Genomic DNA, 15906 nt, shown 5'->3' with positions numbered 1-15906 from the left:
TGGTTAATTTAATATTTAACTTCACTGAATATATTATTGATAAATATTCAATTGTCAGGTAAAGCAAACTTGCTATTTAAATAAAAATATCTTGTTTTAGACTACTCATAAAGAGAAAACTGAAATAAAATTTCAAAGTGTAGTATCAAATCTGCAATGTTATATAAAGTAAAACTAATGCTTAAGACCATTAGGTTTTCACGGCAGCAATTATAATATCTTTGATAATACATTCTAAACATACAAGATAAAGCATAACAAATGTGATGACACTAGAATACACCTGTGCTAGAGAGTAGAATGTTGGTTGTCAGGGGCTAGAAGGTAGAAGAAATAGGTAGATGTTGGTCAAAGGCACAAACTTTCAGTTATAAGATGAATAAGTTTGGGGGTCTAATATACAGCATGGTGCCTGTTGTTAATAATACTGTATAGTGTACTTAAAATTTGCTGAAAGAGTAGATCTAACCATCTGAATTAATGGCAACTCAATTCTTTTGACTTTCATCACACCAAAATGGTAGTTATGTGAGGTGATGGATGTGTTAGCTAACTTGACTGTGGTAATCATTTCACAATGCATATATATATACCAAATCATCACGTTGAATAGTTTAAATATATACAATTTTTATTTGCCCATTATACCTCAATAGAGTGGGGAGAGGGGTGGTGGGAATGAATGGAAGAAAGCCAGAGAATAATTAACAACTTTAAAACAAAAAAAACCCCTATGCTAGTCCTGAGCAAGAAAGTCTTTTAAGACATTAAAAATTGTATTAGTCCTCTCTACAGAAACAGAACCAACAGGATGTGTGCGTGGGTGTATATACTGTGTGTAAATATGTGATATATATATATATATATATATATATATATATATATAACCCATATTAGTATAGACTATATATTATCTATCTGCCTGAAATCATTTAGATTTATTATTAGATTTATTATAAGGAACTGTCTCATGCAATTATGGGGGTTGACAAATCCCAAGACCTTCAGGGTGAGTTGGCAAGCTGTAGACCCGGGAGAGTCAATGGTGTAGTTCCAATGCAGGTCCAAAGGCCTGAGAACCAGGACAGCTGAAAGTGTGGTTTCAATCTGAAGGCTGGCAGGCTCAAGACCCAGGAAGAACTGATGTTTCAGTTAGAATCAGAAGGCAGGAAAAAGCCAATGTACAAAATTCAAAGACAGTCAGGAAGCAAAAATCCTCTTTTACTAAGGGGAGGGTCAGCCCTTTTGTTTTATTCAGGCCTTCAACTGATTGGATTACACCCATTCATATTAGGGAGTGCAATCTGCTTTACTCCGTCTATCAAATAAAATGTTAATGTCCTGCAAAAAACACTCTCACAGGAACACACAGAGTAATGTTTAACCAAATATGTGGGCACCGTGTGCTCCAGTCAAGTTGACCCATAAAATTAATCATCACAAAGATTATATAATTTTACTATTTCCTTAAACTGTTCATATACATTAATATTCATTTGTCTATCCCATTGTAATAGGCAATAGAAATATAGCAGAAAATGAAACAGAGAAAAGGCTCTTCCCTCATGGGGAAGATACACAATAAACAAATACTGAAGTAAATTGTAAAGTATACCAGGTGATGGTAAGTCTGTGGAGAAAAATAAGGCAGATAAGAGGATCAGCGATCTGAGAAGTGGGAGTAGAGATTAAAAAACTAATTAGTGCATTGAGGTTAGGCACTGCTGAGACAGCAACATTTGAGCAAGCAAGACCTTGGCAAAGGGAATAATAAATCCAGTAGTACAAATTTTAGAGCATGCCTAGCAGGCAAGAAAGTTCGTGTATATAGATTAAAGTTGAGGGAGATGTTAAGTTATGAAGTCAGACAGGGAATGGGGAGGTGACAGCACATTAGTTAGGTGCTCAGAAACCACTACAAGGACTGTGGACTTTGTCTTCTGGAGAGTTTTGAGTAGATGAGTGATATAATATGACTTACACATGAAGATGATAACTCTGGATACTTGGGTGAGAAGAGACTGAACAGAAGCAAGGTAGAAGCAGGAAGGCCAAGCAATAAATAATTTAATTTAGGTTCAAAGTAGTCATATTTTGGAAATATTTGGATTTCCTGAGAAACTGGATGAGAGGACTAAGAGAAAAAGAGTTTAGGATGAATCCATGGTTTTAGCTTGAGCGAACAGAACTGAGTTGTCATCAATTCAGATGGGAAAGACTGAAAAAGGAACAGGTTTGGGGAGAGCACCTCAGGAGTTTGGTTTTGAACATGTTAAGTCTGAGATCTCCTGTAGACACACAAATAAGATGTAGAGTAGACAGTTCGATATACAACTACTTATTATACAATAAAAGTAGGCAGAAGGAGTTCAAGATAGGTCCAGGAAGACATATAAATTTAAAAGTCATCAGCATATGAATAGTATTGACATTTTTGGGACATAATGTGAAGAATGTGATTAGCAAGAAAATATGGATAGAAAAGATAAGTTATCTATGGACTAAGTCCTGGGATGCTCCTATATTAAAAGTTTGAGAAGATAAGTAGAAACTAGCAAAGAAGAATGGGAAAAAGTGGCCAGTGAGGTAAGAGGACAGCAAAATAGTGGGGTATCCTGGAAATGAAGGAAGGAAAGTGTATCAGGGAGAAGGAAGTGATCAATTATATCACCTGCTGTTGATAGGCTAAGGTAGATGAAGCCTAAGAAATGGCCACAGTAATATACAGTCCTGTAAATTAAATATCCCAATTTTACCTACATCAGAATTGCTAGGTACACCAAAGCAAAGGGAAAGAAGTTTGATGATTTTTCCCCCATATTAGAAATCTGCGTGCCAACCTAGTCCCATATCTTTTACTTATAAAATTGAGTACATCACATGTTTGGAAGACTTTCACAAGGTCAGCTGTTACCTTTATTTCATGAAAGAAGAAGTAATGTACATAAAGGTTGCTGAAGCTATTAAAAAACAGCAGAACTGGGACTTGAGTCGAATGTATTTACTGATTCTGAAATTCTGCATTTTGGAAATAGCTTTATTGTGGTATAACTGATACACAACAAACTGCCCATACTTAAAGTGTATAATTTGGTAATATTTTACAGAGGTATAGACCTTTGAAACCATTAATACAATCAAGACAATGAATACATCCATCACCCTCCCAATTTTGCTTTTTTCCCATTTATTATCTCCTTCCTACCATTAATTCTAGTATCTTTGCAAAATAAGAAAACAAAGTCTTTTATATTTACTCATTAGATCCAAATATCTGTTTAGTATTATTTTGCTTTTATATGAAAGACTTTTTTAAACATTTCTTATAGTGCAGGTCTGGTTGTGATGAATTCTTTCAGATTTTAACATCTAGAAAAGGCTTTATCTTGTTTTCATGTAAAAACAGCTTTTTTTATTTTAAAATTATCTTTGTTTTTGAAAGATATTTTTGTTGAGTATAGAATTCTGGATTGATTGCATCTTTTTCTTTTCTTTTAGTTTTTTGAAGACACCTCCATAGTTTACTTGCTTACATTGCTTGCAACTAAAAGTCTGCTGTCATCCTTATCTTTGGTCCTATCTATGTAATGTGCTTTTTCCCTCTGGCCACTTTCAAGACTTTCCCTTTATCGCTTATTTCAAGGAATTTGACTATAACGTCTTGATGCTGTTTTCTTTAGAACTTTTAAACTTGGGGATTGCCAAGCATCTTAGGATTATGGGTTTATAATTTTCATTATTTTTGGAAAATTTTCATCCCTTATTTCTTCACATATTTTTCTTCTGTATCACCACTTTCCTCTTCAAGGCATCCAATACCATATTAGGGCACTTTTAAGTTATCCTACAGCTCACTGATGCAATAATCTTTTTTTTCCTGTCTATTTTCCATGTTTTATTTCGGATAATTTCAAATTCTATGTCTTCAAGTTAATTACTCTTTCATTTTTCATGTTGAAGGGACACCTGCATGCCCATGTTTACTTCAGCTCTATTTACAATAGTCGAAATACGGAACCAACCTAAGTGTCCATCGATGGATGACTGGATAAGGAAAATGTGGTGATATATACACAATGGAGTACTACTCAGCCAGAAAAAAAGAATGAAATTCTGCCATTTGCAGCAACAGGGATGAATCTGGAAAAAAATATTGTTAAGTGAAATAAGCCAGACAAAGAAAGAGAAATACTGCATATTCTCACTTATAACTGGGTGGAAAGAAAGAAAGAAAGAAAAGAAAGGAAAGAAAAGAAAGAAAGGACAGAAAGAAAAGGAAGAAAAGAAAGAAAAGAAAGAAAGAAAGGAAAAGAGACCAAAACAATACATTGAACTTTCAGAAGTTGAAAACAAACCTAAGGATACTAGAGATGGGGGGATGTGGTGGAGGGTGGGGGATGGGGAAGAATAGGTTAGGTAAAAGGCATAAAGAAAAATAATGATTTGTAATAATAATATGCTTATAATAAACAATATAAAAAGTGTCTAGTCTACTTTAATACCTTCAAATGTATTTCTCATTGCAGACATGGTAGTTTTCATCTCTGGAAGTTCAACTTGTGTTTATAGTTATATTTTTCACATCTCCATTTAACATGATCAATCGTTCCTCTAGCTTACTGAATATGTAGAATACAGGTATAATAAAAGCTTACATTCTTATCTACTAAGTTTATCATCTGCTTCATTTCTTTTTTATTTTAATTAACTCTTCTCCTTATTATAAATTGTATTTTCTTGCTTCTTTGCATGCCTACTAAGTTTTAATTGGATACCAGACATTGTATCTTTTATTCTGTTGAGTATTTGATATTTTTGTATTGCTGTTAATATTTTTGAGCTTTGTTCTGGGACATAGTTAAATTACTTGAAAACAGTTGATGGCTGCAGTGCAGCCTTCTAACACCAAGGTTGTAACTTTGGATCCTCATACTGGTCAGACACCAAAAAAAACCAGTTGATTATTTCGGTCCTTGTTTTTAAGCTTCACTAGGCAGCAGCATTTATAATCTAGGGATAATTTTGCCCCCTAGCAATGCAAAACTTTTCTACATACTCTATCTGATTTCCATTCTGGCATGTGAGAATGGGAACTAGTTTTAGCATGGGAGATTGTTACTTTTAATATTTTCAGGTGGTTCTTTTCCTAGCCTCAGACAATTTCCTTATACGCATGTACAGATGAGTACTCATCTGAAGACTAGTAAGAAACCCTGTGCACAACTCCAAAGCTCACTCTATATGCAGCTCTCCCCTTTCATGTATTCTGTTTTGTAAATACTAATTTCCTTGGCCTCCCCGCACTCCTAGCTCTGTCTCCTAAGGTCAACTTATCCCGAGCTCCTGTTCCTGTATCATGTCTTGGAAAGCTAGGGAACTTATAGGACTCACCTTTGTTTTACATATTTCAGGAATCACTGCCCTTCATTGTCTGATGCCTGATATTTTGAGAGCTGTTGTTTCATATATCATGTGCTGTTTTTTCGGTTGTTTCAGGCATGAGGAAAAATCTGGCCCTTATTAATTTATCTTGGTCAGACGTTTGCAATTTGGTCAGAAATGGTGCAACTTTTTAAGTCCTTATTTTCTTTTTTACTCTAGTCTTGTATTTTTTCCCCATGCCATAAAATTGTTCTATGAATAAGTGTTTGTAGAATCTAACTATTTGCATATATGACTGAGTATTTTTTAAAAGCCTGATAAAAAGGTATTTTTTCTTTTGTAACTTCAGAATCCTTCACATAATCTAAAAAAGGATGGGTAAAGTACACTGAGATTTTAGACTTGTACGAATTCAAGGTACCTAAGAAAGATGTCAGGGATTAATTTTGAAATAAAAAACTGTAGTTATTTAAAATAAAATGTACAGGTATATATATTAGGTTTTAACATCAGCTACTTAGGTTGGAGGAGGCAAGAAAGAAAAATAAAATAAAATATTTGATTTAAAAAAGCATGTATAGACCTTCTTGCTTCTGGCCTGGTGAAATTTTCCTATAACGGCTATAAGGATGTTTGATATAAAATCTTAGGCACAGTATGTTGTGGAACATGCCATGAAGAACCTGTATAGGTTCCTTTCGGCAGTGCTCCTAGAAAATGTAGTACTGTCCAGAAATGGCCAAGATGATTAAAACCAGAAAAAAAGAACAAAAGGAGAAATAAAAACATCACATCAAGAAAATATTGCAAAAGCTAAACAACTAAAAAAATACTGAAGGAAAAAATATGACCTGCAACCAGAGGAAAATCAATTATACAAAGGCTTTTCCTTTGGATTTATGTTAGTATTATTTAATAAGCAAAGTCTGATTCATACGAAAGAATCATGTTAGTTTTGACCTTAGTATTATAGTAACTTTTACGCTTGGGTATAGAAGATTGTTGGTGTCTGTTGACAGCTACTGTGAATTAGTATTTATAATGCTGTGAATTCCTTATAAGTGACTTACTCATTTGCTATTTTGTAGAACATGTATGAAAAAAATGACTTCGGATTATAAACACTATTCAAATAATGGCTTAAATTGGGGTCTTGTTCTGGACAAAGGAATTAACAATTCTACAAGTTAGAATTGTCCTCTCTGAGGTAAAAAGTGTGATTTGGCTCAAAAAGGACACAGAACATTAATCACATATTTTATCATTTTTGCTTTGACTTGGAAGAGAATTACTTCTGATATTCTCAAAGCAAAATAATATTAAATAAGTACTTCTAATTTCTATATCTTTCTTCTGATTCACACATTTAGCATACTGGAAATAGAATTATCAGATATTCTGCAGTTGTTTTTTCTTTACCTATTTTTTTTCAGTTCTCTTATTATCATGACTATGCAGAACATTACCTACTGCATATAAGAATTTTTGTTTTTATGAATATTTTAATTTTCTTAGATATTTTTAGAATAAAACTATGATTTAAAACTTGCAATAAAAATACCAAATATTGTAGTGCCTTGGAACCAGTTTATTCTTGTTTGTACTAAGTAGAAATGTAAAATATTAAAATTGTCTTAGATAATTTGCTAATTATATAGATATCACTTTTGTTTTTATTCCATTATTTGTTTAACTCATATGGTATGATTTCCTATACTTTGATCTTACAGTTTCAAGGTGAAAATTAAAATTTCAACTTTCTTTTAAGGGATTCTGAAGGGTAACAGGTAAGTCATATTTTGTGAATAGCAAAGAAAGGCTTAGATTTTGGAAAATCTGCTTGGGCACAGTAGTAGTTGGGATGAAAATAGACTAATTATGTCAAATTAGAATGTTATAATTACAAGTAAAGAATTAAAGAATATTTCACCCTTTCTTCAGTAAGTAGTGCAAACTGGAACTTTTTGCTATTAAACATGACTTTTATAAATGTATGTTCCAATAATTTTTAGTCAGTTTTTAATAGCTTTTTAGTATTTCCCCCTCTGATATGAATTTTAAGTTAAAAAAATTGTCTAAGAACACTAATTTAAAATGAAATTCTAAGTTTAAATTAATTGAATATTTTTCATTGAGATTAAAATTGTACGGTTCCATTAATGCATTTAAATATAGTACATATATGTAAACATAGATCTTGTTTACATATATAAACAATATTTCTTTCATGAAATGTTCAAAATGCAATATTGAATTAGTGTATTCTATACCTGTAAAATGTCAGCAGGGTCTTCTTTAGCAGACGCGACCAACAAAGTATGCCCATTGATGATTCCCTCTGCCAAGAAATACTTGAAGAGCAAAGGTGAGTAAATATTATATTTATCCTCTTCTGTAAAAAAGAAAAAAATTACAGTCAGAATCCTATCACATACCAGCAGTGCAAATAGTTTACAATTTTTCTCCTGAAAACAAGTACATGAGGTAGGGCAATAATTGTGTCTTCCTAAAGCACGGTTAGACAGTCTAAGAAACTTGTCAAGGTAGTCAGTGAGAAGTAGGGACTTGTAACAGAGACTTTCTAATTCCAAAGATCATTCTCCAGCTACTACACCATTCTTATATCTACAAAACTTAGAGGATTATGTATGATCATAATATCAAGGAAATCAAAGAGTATTTTTTTTCTTTACTAAAATACAGGGCATTTTCTCAGGCACTGCACCTAAAATGGTAATCTTAAATGGTCATTATGGCCTGCCAACCAGTCTGTAAACTCACACCTCATTTCTTTCATGTAATAATAATTAAGCACTTAATGTTTGTGTAGTCTGATGATTAATGTTTATAAAATTTGCAAAAATAGTACTACATCTACTATCTGGTTTTGGGTTTAAAGTCCAACAATTATTTAAAACTGAAGATTTCAGAAGGCAAGTCAGGCATGAGGAAGTAACTGCTTTAGCTAAACCTGACCCGGTTACTAGAGGTGGGAAAGAAGGAGTAGGAGGATGGGGATTAGGGAGTAACTGGGTAACGGACACAAAGAATAAATACAATTTGTAATGATGAACCTGCTGGTAATATTGATTTGATCATCACACATGATATACAAACACTGACAGTCAATTCAGTACCCTATAAATATGTGTAATCAATTACGTTTCAATTAAAAAAATTAAAAAAAGAAAAAAATTGAAGATTTTAATTTTATAGAGTCCTTAAATTTGTACTCATTTAGTGCAAATTTGTACTCATTTAGTACAAATTTGTACTCATTTTTCTGGTAAACAATCCATTTGCTTTTTATTACTTGCTCATTCCCCCCTTTCTTTCTGAATTTTAATGATTAAATAATGAATTAGTAGATTTCTTAGGCAAAAATTATTATATTTTTGAGATGTCATTACATAATGAAAACAGCTTTAGTTTACCTTTGTACTCTTAATATTACTGATAAGCTACATGCCTATAATTTTATATCTTTCTTTTAATGGTTTGAACACAACAGAAAGACAAGAAACACAGGTAAATTGTCTAAAAAGACAGTAACCATTATTAATTTACTCAATAAATATTAATTGATTCCTATATCAGGCATCACTAATATTTATAAAAATCAAACTATTGAAAACATTCCTAAGGAGGTTTGAACTTGTGGTAATATCAACATGAAGTTATTGTACAAAACCTCCTGCAGCTATAATTATAATCCTGGTCAAAATACCATTTTAAAAATAGCTATTGAAGGCACTGGAAAGCAATGAAAAGCAGGCAACAACAACAACAGAGTTTCTTTTGAAAGACAGTAATCACGACATGTAAGAATTTCAAGTTTATGGCTTTTTTGCCTAAGAGTGTTTCTAATTTCCCTTAGCACTGGCAGCATTAAATCATATCCTTTCCAGCTTAAGGTGACAGAATTCAAAGTTCAGGGTTATCAACATAGCTGAAAATTTAGGGCGAACATCCTGAAAATAAGAGAGCTCCAGAAGGATTGAGATCCCAGAATATTATTATCAACTGTGCCCAAACCCCTGGCTGACCACTAAGCTAAGCATGAGTGGGAAAAAGAAACAGCAAGCAGAAAAGAGAATGCAGGAGAAGTTAAAAGACAACTGAATCATGTGAGATTTGCATGTTTGCTACTTTTCTGAGAGCATACATTTCACAAACTGAGAACCTTGAACTGTGGAAGGCTGATGTCTTATTGACTTGAGTTGTGAGAGCACAGAACTCAAGGTTGAGAATCAGAGAAAGTATGAGTCCTAAAATCTGAGTATAAGTTCTGTTCAAATATTTAATTGTCTAGTAAACTATGTGATTGCAGTGGAGAACCATGATCAAGCTAAAAAGGCAACATCTAAAAGCTGGAAAAATTGAGCAGAGATATCATCTGCTACATATTATACTGAAGTGAAAGTTAATAATTAAGCATAGGCAAGTTAACTATCTATTAGAACAAAAAAACCCCCCAGAAATCCTCAGAAAAACATAATGTTATTCCGAGTTACAATAACACATTATTTATAATGTGCAATTTTCACCTCCAAATTACTGAATATGACCCATACTAAGGAAAACACAGCCTCCAGAAACTGACTCCAAATGGGCTCAGAAGTTGGATTTAGCAGAAAAAGACTTCAAGACAGCTATTATAAATATGTTCAAAGAATTAAAGGAAAGTATATTCAAAGAAAATGAAAGAAAAAGTAAATGATATAAAAAAATAAAGAAGAAAAATCAGTGGAAGAAAAACTGGACCAAAGAAAAGAAGAGAGAACAAACCAATGATACCCAAAACTGGTTTGATGAAAAGATCAATAAAATTGATAAACCTCTGGCTAGGCTGATAAAAAATAAAAAGAAATAAGCCAGAGATTACCAATACTGAGAATGACATAGAAAATTTCACTGGGTTTTATAAACATTGAAAGCATTAATATAGTATTATGAACAACTTCATGCTAAAATATTTCACAACTAGAAGAAATGGAAAAACTCCTTGAAGGATACAGATTATCAAATGTAATAAAAGAAGAAATAGAAAACCAGAATTAACTTCAAATTTAAAATTATTCCTCCTTCCCCCTCTACACACACACTCTTCAGGCACAGGAAACTTGATTAGTAAATTCAATCAAACATTTTAAGGAAGAAACAATACCAATATTTAACAAACTCAGAAAAAAGGAAGACTCACTTTACAAGCCCATTACTACCCTGATACCAAAACCAGGAAAAGAGTAAAAAAAACCCTATAGACCATTACCTACATTTAAGGAAATTATAACAGTGCTACTTGTACTCTTTCAGAAAAGAGGAAAGGGTAGAAAGAAACATTTCCAAACTCATTTTATGAGGCCAGTATTATCCTAATACCAAAACCAGACCAAAATATTGCAGGAAAAGAAAGCTACAGACTAAAATGCCTCATGAACACATATGAAAATAATTCTTTAAATATCATAAAACCAAATCAGTACTATATAAAAATAATAATACGATATAGTATGACTAAGAGGCATTTATCACAGAAATGCCAGTTTGATTTATGATTTGAAAAATCAATGTACCATAATAACAGATTAGAAAAGAAAAACCACATGATCATTTCAATAGATACTGAGAAAGCATTTGACAAAATTCAACAGCAATCCCTAAGAGAAATTTTAGCAAACAAGGAATAGAATGAAATCTCTTCAACCTGATAAAAGGACCTACAAAAAACCTATAGGTAAAAGCATACTTAATGGTAAGGTGGAATGCTTTCATCCTGAGGTTGGGAAAAACGAAAGTATAACCAGTGACCATTTCTAGTCAATATTGTACAGAAGGTCTTAGTCATGTGTCTTAGTCTGTTTCTGTTGCTTATAACAAAATATCTGGAACTGGGTAATTTATAAAGAAACAATATTTATTGCTTACAGTTTTGGAGGCTGAGAAGTCCGAAGTCCAGGGAAAACATCTGGTGAGGTGATACAATTGTTGTTACAATGCGTGGTGTCACATGGAGAGAATGGCAGAGCACAGAGACTAACTTCCTTATTCACTCTCTTTTTAAAACCACCAGAACCACACCCATTACTCCAAGAATGGATTATTCTATTCACAAGGGTACAGTCCTTACAATACAATCAACTCTTATAATTACCATAATAGATTTCCCACCCTTTTAACACTGTCACAGTGGGGCTTAAGTTTCTAATACATGGACCTTAGGGGACACAATTCAACCCGCAGCACCATGTAATAAGCCATGAAAAATAAATGAAAGGCATACAGATTGAAATAGATGAAGTAAAACCATTTTTATTTGCAGACAACATGACCACATGCTTAGGAAGTCTTAAGGAATCTACCAAAAAGCTACTAGGACTATAAGTCAAGGTTATCTAGGTTGTAGCACGGAAAGTCAATATATAAAAATCAACTGTACTTTTACATACAAGAATACTTCAAAAAGCTCATTGAAAAATAAAATTAAAAGATAAAATGATTCTTTCCACGAACTCTTTGAAGTACCCTCATACTAGTAACAAATACTAGAAACTGAAAATTTTAAAATTCTACTCATGATCAATTCCAAAAACATTAAAAATTTTGGATGAATTTAACAAAATACATGCATGAACTAGCTCTACATAGAAAAGTACAGAATACTGTAAGAATAAGTAAAAAAGACCTAAATAAATGGAGAGATGTATCGTCTTCATGAGATGGAAGACTCAAATCTTCAATCTGACCTATAGATTTAATGGAATCCCAATGGAAATCCTAGAAAGATTTTTGAAGAAATCGACAAGCTAATGCTAAAATTTACATAGAAATCCAAAGCTCATACAATAGCCAAACAAATCTGAAAAGAACACAGAGGACTCACTATTTGATTTCAAGACTTGTTATAAAGCTACAGCAACCAAGGCAATGTGGAAATAGCAAAAGAATAGTAATGTGGATCAATGGAAGAGAATAGAGTCCAGAAATAAGCCCACATATTTGGTTTTTGACAAAAGTGGAGAAATAATTGCTTTTCAACATATGGTCCTGGAATAACTGAATATCCACCTGCAAAAAACAAATGACAACAAAAGCCTCAATCTTACCACCCAGATATTAACTTGAAATGGATCATAGACCTAAATGTAAAAGCTGAAACAATAAAGCTATTTGAAGAAAATGTAGGGAAAATCTTTGTAACTTTAGAGATGGCAAAGGTTTCTTAGACAGGACATGAAAGCATGAACCACAATAGAAAAAATGAGTAAGATGCACTTTATGAAAATTTCAAAAATTTGCTTTGAAAAGACACCATTAAGAAGATAAAAAGGCAAGCCACCAACAGAGAGAAAATATTTGCAATACATATATCTGATAGAAGATTGGTATCCACTATACTTACATGTTAAAAATTCATATAATTCAATAAGAACACAAATTACCCAATATGAAAAAGAGCAAAAGATTTGAGCACACCCTTCACAAAAGCAGATATATGAATGGCCAACAAACATATTAAAAGACATTCAATAGCATTAAACATCAAAAGATGCAAATTAAAAACACTTTAAGAAACTGCTACATTCCTACTTAGAATGACTAAAATTAAAATACAAGTGATGCCAAGAATGTGCAGCAAATAAAAAACTCTTACATTGCTAGTGGCAATGTAAAAAGGTATTGGAATTCCATTAAATCTACAAATCTACTCTGGAAAACATTTTGGCTGTTTCTGATTAAGCTAAACATACATTTATAATAGGACCCAGCAGAAAGTTCAAAACACATGTCCCCACTTAGACTTATAGAGATTGATTATGGCAGGTTTCTTTTTTTGTAATAGCCAAAAATTAGAAACAACTCAAGTTGATGTTTAGCAACCAGTGAATGAAAAAACAAATGGTATATTCTTAAAGGAATACTACACAACAATAGCAGAAAATGAACTACTGATATACATGAAACAACATGGATGAATTACAAAAACACTAAGCTAAGTGAAAAAACCCCAGATCTAAAAAAGCATACAGTATGACTGACTTTACATGAACTCTAGTAAAGCAAAACTAATCTCTAGTGATAGAAAGGAGATATCAAGTGCTTGGGGCCAGTAAACTATTTAGGAACCAGGAAACTTTTTGGGGTGATGGAAATGTTTTATATCTTGATTATGGTGTGGTTACATGAGTGTATAAATTTGTAAAAAGTCACTAAAATAATACACTTAAAATAGGTGCATTTTATTGTATATGAATTATAATTCAGTAAAGTTGATTTATTAAAACAAATTCTGAGAGTTTTCAAGATGGCGGCAGCTGCGGCGGCTGGCGCGGAGTAGCTGAGGTGGAAAAGGTGGCCACTGGGCCTCAGGCAGCCGGGAAACTTGTGGACCATCCTCTTGCAATCTCTTAAGGGAGGACCGCTGCTGCTGGCCGGTCGTGGGGGGTGACCGCCACTTTACCCCCGGCAGGAAAGGCTGCCTCATTTACAGGCAACAGCTTTGAAGTGTGGAGCAGGAAAAGAACTGTTTCTTAGCTGCAAAAGCGAGTCTCTAAACAGGGAACACGGCGCCAGGGCTGCTGTGGATGCAGCCAGGAACCCGGAGGCCGGGGCCGCGCTGAAGGCGGCCAGCTGCCCTATTCAGGATTCGAGGTTTCAGGCCAGCATTAAAGAAGATTCCTGGGAGCGCCTGAGCCATGCCGCGACTGAACAGCCAGAGGGGGCAGCAGCCGAGAACTGGGAAGGCAACAAACCAGAGACAGAGTGGGCGCCGGACCTGGCACAGCACTGTGAGTGACCTGTGGCACAGCTCTGTTCGGGGGGTGGATGCCCACCCGGCTCCCGCCTGCACCACCAGACCACTCACCGCCCTGGTGCTGCCTCCATTTTCCCAGGTGCGGGCAGCCCTGCCCACCTCGGCCATCACTGAGCCCTCCCACTTGCTTGGCCTGGCACGAGGCTTTCCGGAGCCTGTGGACCGGCATCCCCTCCCACTCCCTCCGCGGTTCTCTGGCGGGTTGGTGGCGTGGGGCGTCCCCGGCCAGTGTCGGGCGGGCAAGGAAGTACGGGCGGGCCGACTGTCACTCCACCACACCCTGGACTCCGGCCCCAGGTAAACTCCCTGTTACTGGGAGGCAGATACCATCTCTGCGGCCACCAGTTTGGAAAAAAGCCTAACGAATTTCGGGTTGGGAATAGTGTGGTAGGAGAGTTCCCAGTCCCGCATGAACCTGCCGGAGACCAGGCTGCAGGTGGGCGCTAGACTCGGTTTATACTGGGGGGATAAAAAGGTGAACAAGACCCGAGAAAGATCTACATAGTGCTACAAAGGCACCCAGAGAGACCGGTCGTCTGTGCCTAGCACAAACCTGGTAGACTTCCTGGGTGAGGCAGTGCCGAGCAGGGTCTTGAAGGCCCAGCTGATAGACGAGGGGTGCAGAAAACACGCCCCAGCCCAGCACAGTGCGCACAGAGTGGGGAGATGTGTGGCCAGGGAGGTGGAGACTCGACAGAAACCACACACCTGGTGGGGTCGCCACTGCACGATCTAACAGCCTGGGCCAGAGCACACGGAACAGGGAGAAGTCCTGCACAGGAAATGAAAGCTCAACAGAGATCACACACCCTGGGGTACGTGATCCACCAGCCCAGCAGAGTCCAAGCTGACCAGAAAGGTTGCTCCCCGGAGAAGCCCAAGACCCGAGGCAACCACACACACAAGGCACTAGAGGCCAACTGAGCAGTCACGGAGGGAGCCATATGAAATTGGCAACCACAGAAACATCCTAGTTAGTCATTAGTCTCAAACCGGTGGACTGTGAAACCCCCTGCCACAATGAATAAACACCAAAAAAAAGATACCAGAAATACAAAAAATCAAGAAAGTACACCACCAAAAGTTAATAAATCTCAAACTCTAGATCCTATAGAACAAGAAGCCCTTGAAATAACTGATAAGGAATTTCGAGTGATAATTCTAAGGAAACTGAATGAGATACAAGAAAACTCAGCTAGACATCATGATGAAATGAGGAAAAGTATACAGGATCTGAAAGAGGAAATGTACAAGGAAATCAATGTCCTGAAAAAAAATGTAGCAGAACTTGCTGAACTGAAGAAGTTATTCAACGAAATAAAAAACACAATGGAGAGTTTAACCAGCAGGCTTGTCGAAGTTGAAGAGAGAACCTCAGAACTTGAAGATGGGCTGTTTGAAATAACACAAGCAGACAAAAAGAAAGCAAAAAGAATCAAGGACATTGAAGAAAATCTGAGAGAGATATCAGACAACCTTAAGCGATCAAATATCCGAGTCATGGGTATTCCAGAAGGGGAGGAAAATGGAGATTCCATTCAAAACATATTCAACAAAATAGTGGCAGAAAACTTCCCAGGTATAGGAAAAATCACAGATCTTCAGATCCAGGAAGCTCAACGATCTCCAAATGTATTCAAACCAAAAAGACCTTCTCCAAGATATGTCATAGTCAAATTGGCAAAACTCAGACACAAAGAGAGAATCTT

General features: G+C 35.3%; 1 protein-coding gene and 1 pseudogene across 5 annotated transcripts in view; one reads left to right on the top strand and one right to left on the bottom strand.

The window, feature by feature from the left end:
* ELP4 (elongator acetyltransferase complex subunit 4) overlaps window positions 1-15906 on the bottom strand; it is a 263052-nt gene that overhangs the window by 206661 nt on the left and 40485 nt on the right. For all 5 annotated transcript variants that reach the window (XM_063093887.1, XM_063093888.1, XM_063093889.1 and 2 more), the window contains exon 3: window positions 7653-7774. In XM_063093887.1, the coding sequence (XP_062949957.1) occupies window positions 7653-7774 (122 nt within the window). The remainder of the gene's footprint in view (window positions 1-7652; window positions 7775-15906) is intronic.
* Window positions 6012-6206, top strand: LOC134374860 (small integral membrane protein 15-like; annotated as a pseudogene).

This window comes from Cynocephalus volans, chromosome 4, assembly GCF_027409185.1.
Source record: "Cynocephalus volans isolate mCynVol1 chromosome 4, mCynVol1.pri, whole genome shotgun sequence".
Classification (NCBI taxonomy): Eukaryota; Metazoa; Chordata; class Mammalia; order Dermoptera; family Cynocephalidae; genus Cynocephalus; species Cynocephalus volans.
This window is presented reverse-complemented; position numbering and strand designations above follow the sequence as displayed.